Genomic DNA, 17850 nt, shown 5'->3' with positions numbered 1-17850 from the left:
GATGGCATTAGTCACTGGAATGTAACATAGTTATGTATATGTTTTTAATTGTATGTGTAAAATGAAATGTACTCGTACATTAAATTTCAAGGGAGCCATTGTGGGTTACGCGTGAATGCCCACACAGCTGGCACTACAGTCCTTCCCATTATATGCTCTGTGTGGCGAGTTTCTTGCTGCACATGCACATTGAGTTGGTATGCCAGTACCTGAAAAACGTAAATGTGAGTGTGAGGTATAGGAAAACACAAAAATTATGTTCTAACCCAGCCTGTAAACTATTCTTATGTGAATTGTCAAGTCAATTGATTCAAAGTTTTGACTGTGATTGAGCAACAAACATACGTTACATTTTTATATACGGTAATAGTGAAGATAAAATAACCAAATACAGGTTGAGTCTCCCATATCCAAATATTCCGAAATACGGAATATTTTTAGCATGACTGAGATAGTGAAACCTTTGATTTTTGATGGTTCAATGTACACAAACTTTGTTTAAGGCACAAAATTATTACAAATAAAGTATAAAATGACCTATAGGCTGTGTGTATAAGGTGTATATGACATATAAATGAATTTCATGTATCTACACAAACTTTGTTTGAGCCACAAACTTATTGAAAATATTGTATAAAATTACCTGCAGGCTGTGTGTATAAGGTGTATATGAATCATAAATGCATTCTGTGTGTATATTTGGGTCCTATTCCTAAAACATTTCAATATGGTATACAATTATTCCAAAATCCGGAATATTCCAATATCCAAAATACCCTCGGTCCCAAGCATTTTGGATATGGGAGACTCGACCTGTAAATGGATTTAAGTGGAAAAAGACAAAAAAAGAAATCAAAATATTGTGCAGGAGGAAAATACTTACCAGTCCTATTTAAAGTTTAATCACATTTTATTCCACAATTAAAAATTGTCGATGTTTCAATTCAATCCTAGAACTTTGTCAAGACCCCGGAAAGGAAATTGTCATCAAACAACAACCACCACCAAATAGTATTTAAGGCATCCACATAAGCCTCTAATGATCAACAGCTGTTCATAAACAAGAATAATCCAGTCAAACTTTACAAGCACATAACCAGCATTCTAACCCTATGTAGCGGCTACTTTTTCTTTAAATATATAAATATACCTTGAAATAATTGTATTCCTTGATTACAAACTAAAGCTAATTAATGGTATAGCATTTTGATTATAAATATCAATAATTGAAGAAGTCAAAAATAATGCACTCTAAAAATGAGAGTATGGTGCAATACTTCATCATTAAAGGCATCTCAGATGATCCAGAGCTGCAATTTCCAATATTTCTTACGGTTCTGCTTATTTATCTTGTTACTCTTGGTGGTAACATGATCGTTTTCCTACTTATCTGTATGGATCACCAGCTTCACACGCCTATGTATTTCTTCTTGGGCAACTTGTCCATCCTGGACATATCTTGCTCCACTCTTGCTCTACACAAGATATTGGTTCACTTCATCCCAAAATACAATGCAGTATCATCCATTGCCTGCATGACCCAGTTATATATATTTGCGTCCTTAACGGGTGATGAGCTTGCTATACTAACGGCCATGAGTTATGATCGATATGTGGCCATCTGCTATCCTTTAACTTACCATGTGGTCATGAGTCCCAGACTTTGTGTACTGTTGGCCTTTGCCTGCTGGCTGTTGGGATTTTTAGAAACTATACCTACTGTTGTTTTACTGTCACGGTTCACTTGTTATAAGTCAGAGGAAATAAATCACTATTTTTGTGACATTTTGCCAGTTAGAGAAATTACATGTAATGACACTTCTGTTTTAGACCTTTACATATTTTTAGGTGGACTTTTTCATGTTATGTTTTTGTTTTTCCTCACCTTCATTCCTTATGGTTTCATTATTGCATGTATTATCAAGATCCGTTCCAGCACTGGCAGACGCAAAGCTTTCTACACATGTTCCTCTCACCTCACAGTGGTCGTCCTTCTCTACATTACTATAGTTTTTCAATATTTAGGATCTACTGCAGGGAATAATAAAGGCTCCAACAAACTTTTTTCTCTGTTTAACACAGCTATGGTCCCCATGATGAACCCAATGATTTATAGCTTGAGAAATAAAGATGTGAAGTCAGCGCTACAAAGAAAATTAAAAAAAATTGTATTGAAATACTAAAAATAAAGTTATTTAATTCTAAAAAGATATTATTCATATTGATAATTGTATTTATTTTTATGAAAGTTATAACATTTGCATATGCAATGGAATTCTGTAGCCACTTGACTTTTTGGCTGTTATATAAACTGAAGTGCCAAAAGACATGGGATAGAATTATAGTAGGTGGTGCCACCATACTGTTACATCTTGGAAATGCCAAGGCCTGCATCAGTTGTAAGTTATCATCTCTTGAGTTAGTTTGAGCACCGGTTAGGTTGCTCATGGCAAGGCGGTGTGAATTAACAGAGTTCGAATGTGGGATGATAGTTGGTAACCGACGGATGGGACATTCCATTTCCAAAGTTGTGGGGACAATCAACAATCCTCGATCTACGTGTGTACTGGCAGTACCTCATGGATGGCATTACCACCCGCCATGGACAGAGCAGTGGCCAGCCATGGGTGCCTTAATGATTGTGACCAGCGGAGTCTGGCCAGTATTTTCCATGGTAACAGACAAGTGACCCTTTTTCAAATCACATCCACATTCAATGCAGGAGGTACCAAACGCATATAAAGCAAGTCAGTGCAGAGGTGTTTAGCTACCATGGGATATGATATGATCCACCAGAGTGCCCCTGTTAACACTATGACACAGCAGTACTCCTGGGATCATGATATCGCTAACTGGACCCTGGCGGACTTGCAAGATGCATCATGGTTCCAGTTATTACAGGCTGATGGTTGGGTTCAGGTGTGGCGCAGACTCCATGAGGCGGTGGACCCAAGTTGTCAACAGGGCACCATGCAGGATGGTGGTGGTTGCATAATGGTGTGCGTTGGGTCCGCTAGCCCGTCTGAACAAATCATTGACTATGTTGCATTTCTTAATGACCATTTACAGCTCTTCATGGACTTCATGTACCCCCCCAATAATGACATATTCCGGCAGGATAATGCACTGGTTTTATTGGCCCCAAGTTGTTCAGAATTTGATTGAGGAGCATTATGGAGAGTTCTGATGAATGGTTTGGTCACCACGTTCACCCGAGATGATCCCAATTGAGCATTTATGGGATGTGATGGAAAGGTCCATTCGCACCCAAATTCCTGCACCTACAAACATCAGGGAGCTGTGGATAGATATCCAGATGGCATGGGTCAACATTTCTCTAGAGGTCTTCTGTCCACTTGTGGAATCAAGGCCATGTCAAGTTGCTGCCCTTCGCCAGGCTAAAGGGGGTCCTACACAATATTAGGCACCTATTTAATGATTTTTGGCATTTCATTGTACATTTCAAATGGCCATAAAAAGATTTGTTGAATTAGTAATATTATAATGCAAAATGCATTTTAAATAACATAAATAGGCTAGCAGCAGTAGGTGACTTCATAAATCGTTTGTGATAAAACCTTCTAAAGAAATCTTTCTATATCGGAGAAACGCGTTAGTAAAATGGGATATGGTCACTCTTTTGTACTTGGACTTTTTTTCTTCTAAGGATTCTATCTTAAGCAACAACTGAGGGACTTTCTCACTGCATTATGGAGATGTATCAAGCCTTCTAAAGATTGGATAAGTTGCCTATAACAACCAATCAGTTCCTAGCTAGCATATATCAAGTACATTCTATAAAAGGATAGAAGCTGATTGGTTGATATGAGCAACATCTCTACTTGTCTATTTCTGCACTTTTTAAAAGGCTTTATACATCTCTCCCTATACCTCTTATTATTTCACCAACTCCGCCAGTCACACAGAGATCTGGGACAGCAAATACAGACAGAAAACTAAGCTGGAGCTTAGCTCCCCTGTCTGGCTCTCTCAACGCTACACATGCCAGTATGCCCCAGAGACATCAGAATGCAGCTGAGGTTTGCTGCACGGGTCCCGAGAGAGTGAGGATGGAGGAAAACAGAGCAATGACAATGTTTCCATATTGATCACTGTCGGCTGCTTTATTCAATCCCCTAGCTCAGTGGTTCCCAAATTGTGCGCCGCCTCGGGACACTTGCAGGGGTGCCTAAGGTTGGTGGTCCAGCACCAAATCAAATTCTTTATGGTCAATGTAATGTAAATATGTGGACAAACAGAAGCGCATATCTGTCCACCACCACATAACTGAACCTAACGATGACAGGTGAGCACAATTAACTTCACTTTACTACTTCACTACATTTTTTCCTGAATTTCTGAATAACAGACTATTGGCTTAGAAGTGCCGTGAAACAGTGCATGATGCACTAGTGTGCCTTGGTTCAAAAAAGTTTGGGAACCACTGCCCTAGCTTATAGTGGGTTGAATAAAACAGAGAAGCAGTGAGCATTGTCATTGACCAAGAATAAAGCTGCGTATCCACTAGGTGATCAAATTGAGCGATTGAACGATGACGACATAGTTATCGTTGAATCGCTCATTAAACGTTCACAAATCGGGCATGAAAATGTCGAAAACGACCAGCGATGGGTGTTCCCGCTAGTCGTATTCGACATCAATCATCGCCTGAACATGCCGGTCAATCCGTCGATAACGACAGGTTGGGTATGTTCAGGGATGAGGGAGGGTGTCTGCACCGAATGACATATCATTCAGTGTAGGCGATGCAGGGGGTGAGGAACAACTGTATAATTACAATCTGCTGGTGGATACGCACCTTTAGATCATTGGAATCTAATAGGATCTCTACCTGATTATCTTCTTAGGAACACTATTAACTTAAAGTATGTTTTCATATATGCAGAACTTTTATTGTGCGTTACTGAGATTGTCCACACTGCTAACGCAGAACTGATATTTTCTTGTTGTTTATATGTTGGTCATATTGACCTGTATTTTATACGGATTTCCCCTCCTGGGAGTTGAGTCATATATATTTATATTCATGTGTTTGATAAAGTTTTGAAGTTTACTATTGGTTGTGTGTTTTTTTTTATTATTATTATTAATAATTATTGGTAATTATTTGGTATAACTTAGCATCACAGCTGCACCCCCTCTTTATCTAAGATTGCAGCCTCTTGTGCTGTAGCCCGATTTGCTGTATACCTAAATATATTGACTGAGCAAGGCACCTGGAAATTATAATTTTTCTTTTTGCCTGATTTGGAGAGCTTACATTCTAAAGAGGAGACGTAGAAGTGATGGTCATCCAGATATTACTTAACTAACTTTACTGCCCTAAATATGCCGAGTCCGTGTCACGTGATGTACACAGTGATCACCTGTGTCAGGAGACCAATCCACGGACAATCTTGTATTGTACTCATTGTATAGATTGAATTCTGACAGAAAATGAGTCCTAGTGTATATGTGTGCATTTACATGTGATAGGGATATAGGGGCTGATTCAGCAGTGCATTGCTGATCGCAGATTCCCAAATCGGGAATATGCGCATGAGCAGGAACCATTCTGCGAGTGTGCAGAATGGGTCCTGCGTAGTCACACACAGCCCCTTCTGTGCCGTTGCCTGATTGACAGGCAGAGGCATTTAAGGGGCGTTCCCGGGAAACAGGGGCATGTCTGCCCCATTTTCTGGGAGTGGCAAGGCCAGGGCCAGCGTTGACCGATGCAGTGTCCTGGCCTCACAAGCCGGTCAACATGAGTAAGCTGAGGCTTATTAATCAGCTGGCTGGTGGGCCAGCGCCGTCCACCAACACAACCATCGACCACGATGGTCGCGATTGTGATCCCAGCCTGCGACCTCCGTCACAGTGCTGGGATCGCAAATGCAGCAGGTGGGTGTCATATAGCTCCTGCTGCTTTTGCATATTAGTAAGGACGGAATTGCAAAGCTACCTGCGTGCAGCTTTGCAATTGCGATCCTTGCTGAATCGCCCCCATAGATTGTAAGCTCCACTGGGGCAGGGACTGTTGCAGCGGCTATTCAGATGCACAGAGATGTACCGTCTTATTGGTGGCTTGTGAACTCAGGGCCTGATTCAGACCGCTCGCAAGCAGGTCGATGTTGGCCCAGTGCGCATGCGCATGAGGGAGCCGGCTCCGTCGTGCACATGCGCGAGACCCGGATACCGACGGCCAAGCCGTCGCTCCGGGTCTCGCACCAAAGGGGGCGTGCTGTCGATGGTGAGTGACAGCATGCCCCCTTTGGTGGGCGTGCCGGGGGCATGGCTGCCCAGACGGAGGCGTTCCCATGGGAACTGATAGAGCCAAAAGCACTCCAGGGCTTGCGGCCACGAGACCCTACCGCAAGGGTCTTGTTGCAAGCCCGATGGTCGCGATGGTCTTGACCATCGCGACCATCATCATGGACGCTCGCATAAGCTGTGGGTGGTAACCCACAGCTATGCGAGCGTCCAAGAGGCCGCAACAAAAAAAAAACACCCTGATTCAGAGCGGGCGCTCGTTCAGAGCGTCCGGCTCTGAATTAGGCCCTCAGACGCTTAGTTGCTTACATTGGAGGCCATACTCTGATGGAAATTCTGCACCTACTGTAGCATGGGACAGGTGCGAGCTCGTCTGACGCAGGATTACTCTAAAGATGCAAAAAGCAGGTATCGCAGTCCTTGCACATTTAGATACCCGCTTGTACACCAGGGGAATGACTGATACTAGCAGTAGCATAAAGTCGCAGATGCAACTATGGCAAAAATCCCCCACTAAAGCAGTCGCAGCAGTACGTGACTTAGAATCAGCCCATAAGGGGGAATTCAATTAGCCGCTGTAATTTACCGCACACTAATTGATGCCCCGGGTCTATTCAATTAGTTTTGAAGTGCAGCACTTATCAAGGATTTTTTTTCACCACTGCACAGACAGTAAAAAAAAAAATCCCAGATAACATGGTCGCGGCCCCCATAACCACCTAGTTAACGCTCAAATCCGTGAACTTTTTGCGGATTGGTAACGCCCATTCAATTTAACAGGCGTTGACAAAGGTTTTTGGTGAAAAAGGGAGCCTACTGGAATAGGCTCGGGCAATAAAGCCTGAGGCTACCTTTCTTTGTCACCGCCAAAAAAATTTCACAGCTAAGTGAATTTCCCCCAGGCTGTATTCAATTAGAGGCAAAAACGACCGTTTTCCCTCCCCAAAAAAGGGGGGTGTCCAAAAAGTTCTGAAAGCTAGCCCCACATTTTTAGTCAAAAATAGGGATTTTGCATTTGTTTTCGCCTGATCTGGGCTAGAGAAAACTTTTCTCCAGTTTTTTTTTCGCCTGTTGCCGTTTTCGGCAAAATTTTCAGTTTATTTTAGCGAAAACGGACGTTTTTGACAATGGTGAAAAAAACGTCCGTTTTCGCCGCTAATTGAATACGATCTCCCTCTTTTCTATTTTTTCCATATAATTGAGTCCATACCAGTCCTAAAAGTCAAGAAATATTTTTGACTTTTTCAATGATTGAGGAAAACATGTATACTGGAAACTATAAATTACCATTATTGTGGATTCAAATTTATTGTATTATTGTTAGAAGTACTTCAATTTAACTACAGTTGTTACATCTGGACCTGATTGCAGAAGCTTCTATTAGATGTAGGATTGTTTGTTTGAAATGACTTCAGAATTGTGAGACTCTCCCATTTATCGTGGACTGAAAGATTATTACAAATATTTCCTATTACGATAATGGTGCTACATTATGTCATTTCTGCTCATAGTTGCCATAGATTTGATAAATAATTTTGCACCCTTCACATACAGAAATACTTTAATTCTTAGTCTTATTTTCTTCCAAACTTGTGCATGTAAAAATATACAGGAATTGCTTATGCTCTGCTAAACAATCAATTCTCCAAGGAAGTCAGCATTCCCTGTGCGGAAGCTAGCCGACCTTAGTGAGACCCAGCTTATTAAATATTATTACTATAAAAACATATTATACCTGTATTCATTTTGCAATTGTGTGACACAAATCTAGGGACCAGGGGGAGTTCTATTGAAATGTTCTGCAAATAGAGTTGCAAATGTATGAAATATCATCAACAGATGGAGCCAGTTGGATGACCCCCATATTGTCCTTTCTAAGAGTCCTGTACACGCTTCATATGCACAATACAAACACAACTTTTCTATTTATTTATTTTGAACACTTATATTTAGAAATAAGCATAGAGATTTGTCACTGGTTGAGATTGGTTTGATCTCAGTGTATTCACTCACAGTAGTTGGTAAACTATTTGGTTGGCCCCAAGAGTTCTATCTGAAGAAATATTTGAAAAATATAATTTGAGCGAGTACTGTAAGTATTATAGTTGGCTGAGCAACATTGTGGACAGCCAATGAGCACACATTCTTAAGTTGGCCATAGACTGCACTATAGTGCAGCCAGTCAACACGTCCGCAGATCGAGCAATTGTTGGCCATTGTGCGTTTGTATAAGCCACACTGCTTCCGCAGCAATCACACTGCAATTACAGATGCACATAGAAATGAGTGACAGGTTGTCAGCGTTTGGGGGTGGTAAAGGGGAGTGGCCAGAAAACCACAGGCGTGCCTGTCCGTTTGACCGGTTACATGGGCGTGCATAAATTAGCCACTGCGATTGCATACACAGCTCTGCATGTCAGAAGAGCTCCTGAGGCTGCGGCAGGTCAGACCTTCCGCAAGGGCAAGATGGCCGCCGCTGTGACCAACTTTTATACAGGTATGCGTCGTCACTCGCAGCTAAGAAGGCAGCAGGGGGCGTCCTTATGCGAAAGTGATCTTTACAAACATTAGCATATTTTCACAGCTGCATTGCGTATGAAATCACAGCTGTGATCGCATTGGCGTCCATCTCTGAATCAAACCCAAAATGCAGATGCTAGTTTCAGCCTTCCTATTGTGTACAGGACTGTGCAAATCTGAGACGCCCTCTTTCAATGCCCGTGGACGTAGCAACTGCAACGGTGGTTCTGAGCACTCCACTATTGGTGCATCACATTCACGATCGACATTTGGACCAGCGTACGGCAGACAGTGTCTCCTTCTAAACTTCAGCCAAACAGGGTCTCTGTGGCTGAAGCTCTGTATCTGAAAACGCAGTCGCTGTCAGTGACGTGCCTGCGACACTCACCTAACATGACAATGAGATTACCTGTTTTTGCTTTCACTTCAGGCCAACTCCTACAGTACTAACCGGAATGCCCATGATATTGCCTCACCGCTGCGAATGCCAGCTGTCCCGTACACAACAGAATCTTTGTGCGTACACTCTGTTTCAGACAGGGGCGTATCTATAATGGGTGCAGGATGTGCAGTGCTCACAGGCCCCAGGGTCTAGGAGAGCCCACACTGCACCTATATTTTTAATGCTTACCTCTTCAGAGACCAGCGTCAACAGCACTGTATAAAGCACCTGGAAAATGGCCGCCACTGCCATTTCCCCAGTGACCTGCGCATGTGCAGTAGACTCTGGGCACAGACTAGTGCCCATAGTCTACTGCTGTGCTCATTGTGCTGCCGGACACCGGGGAGAGAGGAGGGGGAACCGGACGGAGACTGCACATGGGCCACCTCCTCTTTTAATACGCCCCTGGTTTCAGGTATAAGTCGTAGGGGTTTTCAGAATATTATGTGCATGGGCAGTAGCAAATAATCACTCAACAGCATTAACAAAGGCATTCCGTCCACCTCTGAATCAGGCCCAGTATAAGGCTGTGAACGATTATCGTTCAGGTCCATAGACTGAATGATACTTGTTCAGAACAGTCACTTCATCAGCCGGAACAATTATTGTTCACGGTTTGGTCAGCATTATTTATTCTTAGAATATTTAAGCAGGTTCATACCATATGATGGTGCAACCCAACGATGGTGCGATACGATGTAATGATACACTGCGCGATCTGGCGTACAATGGCACGATGCATCATTACAAGATGCATATAACTGCACCAAGTCGTCCATGGCATCGTCCCATCTACTGTGCAGAACAGCAGATGGGACGATGCCGTGAGCGATGGCTTTGGGTGTATTACACTATACGATGCTTATGATTTTATATATATATATATTTATTGTCTAGGACAGGGTGAGAATCAAGTGCTCTCTAGTGTAATAATTCAGATAATCTGGTTACAGAGTTAAGTATTGTGCGTACCACAATTAGATGGTTTACAAGCACATCAGGGGGGTCTTTATGGAACCAGTATGGTCTTCTCTCACAGCCTTATTTTCAATCGTGGCAGGTCACTTATCAGGGTGCACCATAAGTATTTATTCCTCCATTTGGTCCCTTATGCTCCTCCCAGTGCGTTAGAGTGGGTACGCAATTCCAATTTATCATCATGTGGGTATAAGAAAGATGCGCTCCCATAGTATAATAGTTTAATAGGAGTTTTAATTTACATATATCATAAAAACAAACAAATTAATGCTTATATTCAGTTGAAAGTGCCAGTAGTGACCACAATCACATCAACGCGTTTTGCCACCTATACGGAGCTGGACTTCATCAGGAGGATCCTATACTATACGATGCTTATGATATCATAATGTATGTATATATTATATTCAGCATATTTCACAACTGCGTTTAGCCAGCTACCAGACTGTAGGAGCTTAAACATCTATAACTCTAAGCAACTTGCATATAGTTTAATAAAGTTTCAAATGTATGTAATGAATAAATTAAAATGCAAATACATCAATTAAAAAATAAATAGGATCCTTTGAACCCAAAATATTGCAGCAACAGATGGAGCCCTGCATGTCCACTAGGGTCCTAGGGGTGATAGTTTACCTTAAGGAGATAAATCAGAAAAGAACAGGGAGCTCAAGGACCAACGCATTTCCTACTCTCAGCATTCCTCAAGAAGAGATGTTGTCTTTAGGTATGTAAAGTTTAAATGAGTTGTGCTCTTTTTTTACAGCCTATTTGTGCTCATCAATTACATCACATGATCCTGATTTACGTCAAACAAACTTAGTATATGGATTGTATCATAATGTCACAACACAGGTAAATATCAAATATATACTGTATCTCAAACAGTATGACTGGTAAAATGTTTCACATAAGAGGCAAAATATTCTCAAATTAAAGCACCATATTAATTCAGAATCTCAATTACTTGTAAAAAGTGATTTGAAAAATAGAAACTTTATTGTCCACATTCTGCACTATGTAGAAACAGTTTGTTACAACTATCCTAACCATTATTAACTATTAGTGAATAATAACACAAGCTCTGCACATGCTCATCAGGAACAGTACTGCCCATATTGTAGTTCCTACTGTGGTACGAATAAATCTGAAACAAAATAATATAATTGGTGCAAACTCAGTATCGGAGCATCATCATTACGACATAACATACACAAGAGATCAAGCTAACAGACACTAAGGGCCTCATTTACTAACGAGTTTTATCACCAAAACAAGTGCTAAATTTCACTGTGTATGATTGGCTGGTGCTCCAGCCAATCAGCTCCCAACTGTCAGAAAAATAACAGTTGGGAGCTGATTGGCTGGAGCACCATTTATCATACACAGTGAAATTTATCACTCATTTTGGTGACAAAACTCGTTAATAAATGGGGGCCTAAATATATAAAGGAAGAAAAAAAAAATATGAAGAGTGTGGCCAAATTTGGTATGGTGGTGTAGTTTGACCAGGGTTAGGTTTTTGGTTATATTTGAAGTACGTCAGAACCAATGAGGTCTGCATAGTGCCCACCAAGTAGGCCATGGACTCTCTGATTTGAAATTTGTGTTTAAGCAAGTTCATTCAGGTTATCTTCCAGTGCCTAAATCTGCACTGATGTGAAGGCACAGGCTGATCTGTACCAGTGGGGGCAGGCAGAGATCCAACAGAGGAGCAGTGAGTCGGAGGATCAACTGTCACACTGCACCTGCACTGACAGTTACTAATTTCCACCAAGCAAATTTTCATATGCCATGGTCTCCAATGTTGTCAAAGCTGTCCCCATTTAGTATACCACATTCAAACTAAGTTTAGTTCTTTTCACATCTCAGCCTACAAAAATGTGTTCCTTTTCAAGATCAATGTAAAAAATAAAGGCTGCAGTACTTCAAGGTCCATTCTGCAACCCGGGCAACGGCGGGTATCCCAGCTAGTTCACAAATTCCCACTTTATGTATTGTTGGCACAATATTTCTTTCCAGACTATATCTGGGTCAGGGGAATAAAGGATGGAAGAGGCCAGGGAACTGCCCAAGTGCAGTATTCACTAATTTTCTTTATAAATACTCCATGTATTTGGTCACAGGAAAGCAGCAAATATGGGTGTCTCACAGGAAGAGCAGAATATTTAGCAACAGTGATTTGTATGCTCAGAAATTGCTCCTCAGAGATGTTATGCATTCTGACACCCCTGCACCTTTTGGGATGAAACAAACGCGAGGTAGTCCAGTTTTAACCTGTCTAGGTTTAAGGGGGGTTAGAGTCCCTGTTGGACCTCTCGGTGTATGCCGTGCAGAACTTTGACCCAGGGAGCATGTTCTGAGCTTTCCACTAGATGGATTTATATGAAAACTTCACAGAGTGGTAATATTGGATCCCAGAAGACATAGTAGGGGGCAAAGGTCCCGGTCAGACCTCCCATTTGGTGTTCGCTGGGTGGAACTTTGACCCAGGGAGCCTGTTCTAGGCCTTCCACTGGATGGATTTGGTTGAAAACTTAACAGAAGAGTGGCAATTGGTCTGGGATGTCTAATGGAGTAGTTGGGGTCCTGGACGGACCTCACGGCGGAGTGCACTGGGCAGAACTTTGACCCAGGGAGCCGGTTCTGGCGTCGTCTAGTGTGTGCCGGCCTTTAATTTTGCTCAACAACATACAGGGTAGTTGCAATTTATTGCAACCTTCTAATCACAACAAGATACTAGCAAGCAGTTCTGCATAATAATCGTTCTACTGCTCTAAAGTGGTTCTGAGATGAATGAATATGATAAACATAACATAATAGCACACAAAATAATAGTTTGTACATTTAAGACCCGATGTAATATGACAGTCTTATTGTATTAATGAAAGTCTTTACAGGATTAACTGAATATGGCTGATGGGATTTCCGGTTCACGTAATATGAAAAGTCACATTCAGTCGATGGGAAATCCCCATGGTACTGTATTATACCCACATGATTTTTTTTCTTTATAGGTGGCACTTCAAAAACATCAAAATCTCTGCTGGCCTTCTCCTCCTCTCTGATACGGAGTGGTGTTTAGCTTGCACATAAAAACGGGGAAACAAATAGTGCTCTATCCTCAAAACAATTACAGGGGACACATATCTGCTGGCAATCCGCTCAATATGTATACTCATCAAAACATGAGCGGCTGATTTCACTAGGATGCAGGCCATTTTTCCTAAGGTGCACCTCAATGACCGTTGACACTGTGTGGATATGAAGAGTGGTCAATGGTGATTGAGGTGAATATCTGCTGAGAGGTTTTGCATCACCTCCAAATCTACATTATCTCAAGATAATTGGCAGCCAGACCCTAAAACAGCAGTCTCACTGCTGTTGCTTCTGAAATTCAAAGGAATCTAATGCTGCACCCCTAGACATGCCCTTCAAATCACCCCTGGAGGCCCAATTAGAAGCCCCTCCAATGCTGCGGACCACTAGGAATGGGGGGGTACTGTGTGCTAATGCTGCAGCATTTTGTCTGTTCACTAGCAGACCACCAGGGCAAGTGCTTTAGGTTTACTTGTAAACATTAATACTTAAATACATTTTCTAAAATGCTATTAGCCAGTTGCACAAGGCAATGTAGCACTGATCATTACTTAGGGTCATTGAGCATGTGCAGGTAAAGCGGGCGACCATAGATCCCAAGAAAATTTATATTATACAGTATCTAACTTTCAAACCAGTGACTTATGTACCTTAGAGCTACATAATCCAAAAGCTGTAATAATGAAACCAGGTATATACAACTTATAATACATTAAGGCAGCTTAGTTGCATGACCACAACTCCAACTATATAAATCTTATTTTGTTAAGGATGTTTCTTCAGAACATAAGCCAAACAAACAATTGCACATTGATCTTACTGTATGTATTGCCTAGAAATACTACAACTACAATGAACAGATAGATTTTCAACATATGCTTGGTGTCTACAGTAGCTCATCAAAAAGGTTTTAACACTCTTGGTTATAACTGATCACTGCTTTCAATATGTTAATCTTTCTAGTATAACCAGTAATCGGTCTACGGCAATGAACACTGCCCATGTTTTCAAGGCTCTACCACCCATCCCTGTGAAAAGTAGGGGTCTGCTTTTACAGAATGAGGGTAGCCATCTTAATCTTTATTCAAAAGTTGTAAGCTTCTGGGTCCTAAAATAAATCATACCCTGCCATTATTAAATAGTCACATTGTTTTCCTGAGATTGCATGTTCAGCTATTAACATTACAATTGATTATGTAAATTTATGCACTACACAATTATTTTTGGAACAGATCTTGTACACTAATAAGAAGGCAGTATAAAAAAAAAACAACAACTTTAATACAGACTCTGGACATACAGATATTAACAGGACTGAAAAGCTGAATTTCCTGACCTCTTGCTTTTTCTCAATGAAATACAGGACTACGGCGACTGACTTAAAACAATAGGGTTAGACCAAAATTGGACATTCAAAAACACACATACATACAAACACACACATATATACATATCACAAAAGTGAAAGTTGGAAGACGTGATGCTGGGCACCCTAGTCTGTCTATACAGATTGACAATACAGGAAATAACGCAACGTATAAAACGACTGGTAAAAAAAAAAGAACAATAGCTTAGACTGAGCAAAATCGCAAGTGGCTATTAAATTTAATATGCGTTCTATCAGGAATTAGTTATACCTATAGTATGTACATTATGTTACACAAAGATTTTTCCAACAAGATTAATTTATATTCTATGTTTAATGTGCCTTTATTAAGTCTGCATCAAATCACTCCACAAAAGGTGGGCTTTGTATATTCAACCATTCTGGGTTTCTAGTATCTGCACCATCTTCCCTTAGGGTAGATCATCGTTTCGAAATAGCATTTTATCAGTCAAGTTATCTTTATAGTCAATTAGTAACACTGAATACATTAGTGCAATGTAATTAATAATACAGGTAACTTTGCACAATTCTACTGCAAGTCCACACGAATAGGAGGCTAGTGCCCACCGTACCATAGACCTGATCCAAACAGATGCATGAAGAGCAGTACCAGACCTTCTGGATTTCCAGCCTTATAACTCTAGGACCTCTAGCGAGGCATTCGTCTGCATGACTGGACTGTGCTTTGTTTCAAGATAAAGGATCGCATGATTGCCTCATTCACTTGGTACCATCTTCTCCCTCATTAACTGCAACATCATTTCCGAATAATGTTCTAGTAAACTGAGAGCCGGGCTCTTCGTGCTCATCTCACTAGCTGAAGGTTCTTTTGCCGTAGTTCTCTGTCCGATTCCCACCAACTCCATCTCACTTTGTATATGATCAAAAGCCTCAAGAAATAAAGAACTTAAATGAATCTTGTCTTCTTGAGAACCATCGCAGCTTTCAATCTTCATGGATAAAAAAAATAAAGAGTTTAGAGATTAAAGCTGTGCAGATAACAAGCCAGGTGAAAGATATTGTGAACCTCTGAACATCAAGAGTCAAACTTCAAAATCTTTCACTTCATTAAAATCAAACGGGAACATGAGTACGCCAGGTATGTTAATCGCCAGGGCTGATCGGCTAGAGTGTCTCATGCTTTATTAAAGAACGTAACATCCCAGTGTGGTCAGGGTCATGTATATAAATGCCAGACTGTCCTGGATGCCTATTGTGAAGCAGAACTACATACTGTAATAGTGGACCTCAGAGATGTTGATAGAGGGGTGTCGGCTAAGGCACATTTGGCAGAAGCTTCAGTGACCAAAACAGTTTCATTTGCTAATGTTTCATGGAAAAGTTATTAAGGTGGTGGCAGCATGACACATTGAAAGAATCATCAGTAAGGGCAAGAGTGGATGGAAATGTGTACTCCAGGATCGCCATACAGTTTTCATGCATTACTTTGCAAGTGCAAAGACAAAACTAGTGTGCAACTGTATATCGACTGGCTTCAAATTTCTGACCCATTGTTTTGCATACAGCCATGGCCAAAAGTTTTGAGAATGACAAGTATTGGTTTTCACAAAGTTTGCTGCTTCAGTGTTTTTAGACCTTTTTGTCAGATGTTACTATGGTACTTTAAGTTTATGCAGAGTCAATATTTGCAGTGTTGACCCTTCTTTTTCAAGACCTCTGCAATTCGCCCTGGCATGCTGTCAATCAACTTCTGGGCCACATACTGACTGATGGCTGCCCATTCTTGCCTAATCAATGCTTGGAGTTTGTCAGAATTTGTGGGGTTTTTGTTTGCCCACCCACCTCTTGAGGATTGACCACAAGTTCTCAATGGGATTAAGGTCTGGGGAGTTTCCTGGCCATGGACTCAACATTTCGATGTTTTGTTCCCCGAGCCACTTAGCTATCACTTTTGATAACTTTTGATAACTAAGTGGCTCGGGGAACAAAACATCGAAATGTTGAGTCCATGGACAGGAAACTCCCCAAACCTTAATCCCATTGAGAACTTGTGGTCAATCCTCAAGAGACTGGTGGGCAAACAAACCCCCACAAATTCTGACAAACTCCAAGCATTGATTAGGCAAGAATGGGCAGCCATCAGTCAGTATGTGGCCCAGAAGTTGATTGACAGCATGCCAGGGCGAATTGCAGAGGTCTTGAAAAAGAAGGGTCAAAACTGCAAATATTGACTCTTTACATAAACTTAATATAATTGTCAATAAGAGCCTTTGACACTTATGAAATGCTTGTAATTTTACTTTAGCATACCACAGTAACATCTGACAAAAAGGTCTAAAAACACTGAAGCAGCAAACTTTGTGAAAACCAATACTTGTGTCATTCTCAAAACTTTTGGCCACGGCTGTACATCTTCGATGGTTACTGATCATGCACAGGATCTGTACTGTGCATGTGCAGATCTAGTACTGCGAGAACGCTCGCAGTGCCCCCTAAGCTGCAGCATGATTGATATGCTACAGCTGTTTGGGTGCTGGGAGATGGCAGCTTGGAGACCATTTTCTAAACGTGCCGATCCAGAACCTGAGTCTTCTGATGCAGATTTCCTGGAACTGGGAGAAGAGTTTTGGCAGCCATTCTGAGCAAGCTTAGGCTTACTCAGATCGCCAATGGCTGCCTGATGGTGATCTAATGCCATGTCTTCAGACGCAGCATTCAGATCTGCAATGCCAGCTGTGGGAGAAAAATCTTGGCAAGTTCTGGTTTCAGATTGTGGTCCCACAAAGGTTCTTGGACTAGTGATGAAGTAACTGGATCACCACTAGGCCCTATATTGGAATGTTGTTCACCTACCACAGGGAAACTGACCTCTTGATAAGAAGTGGAAAGTTAAAGACTCCAAGACATGCTCTGTCTCTCTCACATTTCAACAAAACATCCAGGCATCTTGCCCTTATCAACAGGTCATCTTGATATGGGATGGTGGTAGCTCCTCGGGACCTGAGCAGACATGCTATCACCTTTGTAAAATCCCATGGGTGATGGCAATGCCAAAAGGAAATGCCCTAAGCTGGTAATGTTGGGCCTGGATTGTGAACCTGAGCAGGGATCGATGTCCTTCCCAGATAGGGACATGCAGCTAAGCAACTTTGACGTCCAGGGACATCAACCCTTTCTCCGACCCATACCTTAG

The 17850-nt window shown here is 41.5% G+C and overlaps 2 protein-coding genes across 2 annotated transcripts in view; one reads left to right on the top strand and one right to left on the bottom strand.

The window, feature by feature from the left end:
- Positions 1–1244: 1244 nt before the first annotated feature.
- LOC148475058 (olfactory receptor 8A1-like) lies at positions 1245–2183 on the top strand. The gene has a single exon (XM_088457779.1). The coding sequence runs from the start codon at positions 1245–1247 to the stop codon at positions 2181–2183; it is 939 nt and encodes a 312-aa protein (XP_088313905.1).
- Positions 2184–14568: 12385 nt separating this feature from the next.
- WDR62 (WD repeat domain 62) overlaps positions 14569–17850 on the bottom strand; it is a 92332-nt gene continuing 89050 nt past the window's right edge. Inside the window, exon 31 of the mRNA XM_088457753.1 lies at positions 14569–15646. Within this exon, the coding sequence (XP_088313879.1) occupies positions 15413–15646 (234 nt within the window). The 3' untranslated portion in view covers positions 14569–15412. The remainder of the gene's footprint in view (positions 15647–17850) is intronic.

Source organism: Taudactylus pleione, unplaced genomic scaffold (genome assembly GCF_031769625.1).
Source record: "Taudactylus pleione unplaced genomic scaffold, aTauple2 ptg000783l, whole genome shotgun sequence".
NCBI classification, from domain to species: Eukaryota; Metazoa; Chordata; class Amphibia; order Anura; family Myobatrachidae; genus Taudactylus; species Taudactylus pleione.
The sequence above is the reverse complement of the archived record's forward strand: the minus strand, read 5'-3'. Positions and strand labels throughout refer to the sequence as shown.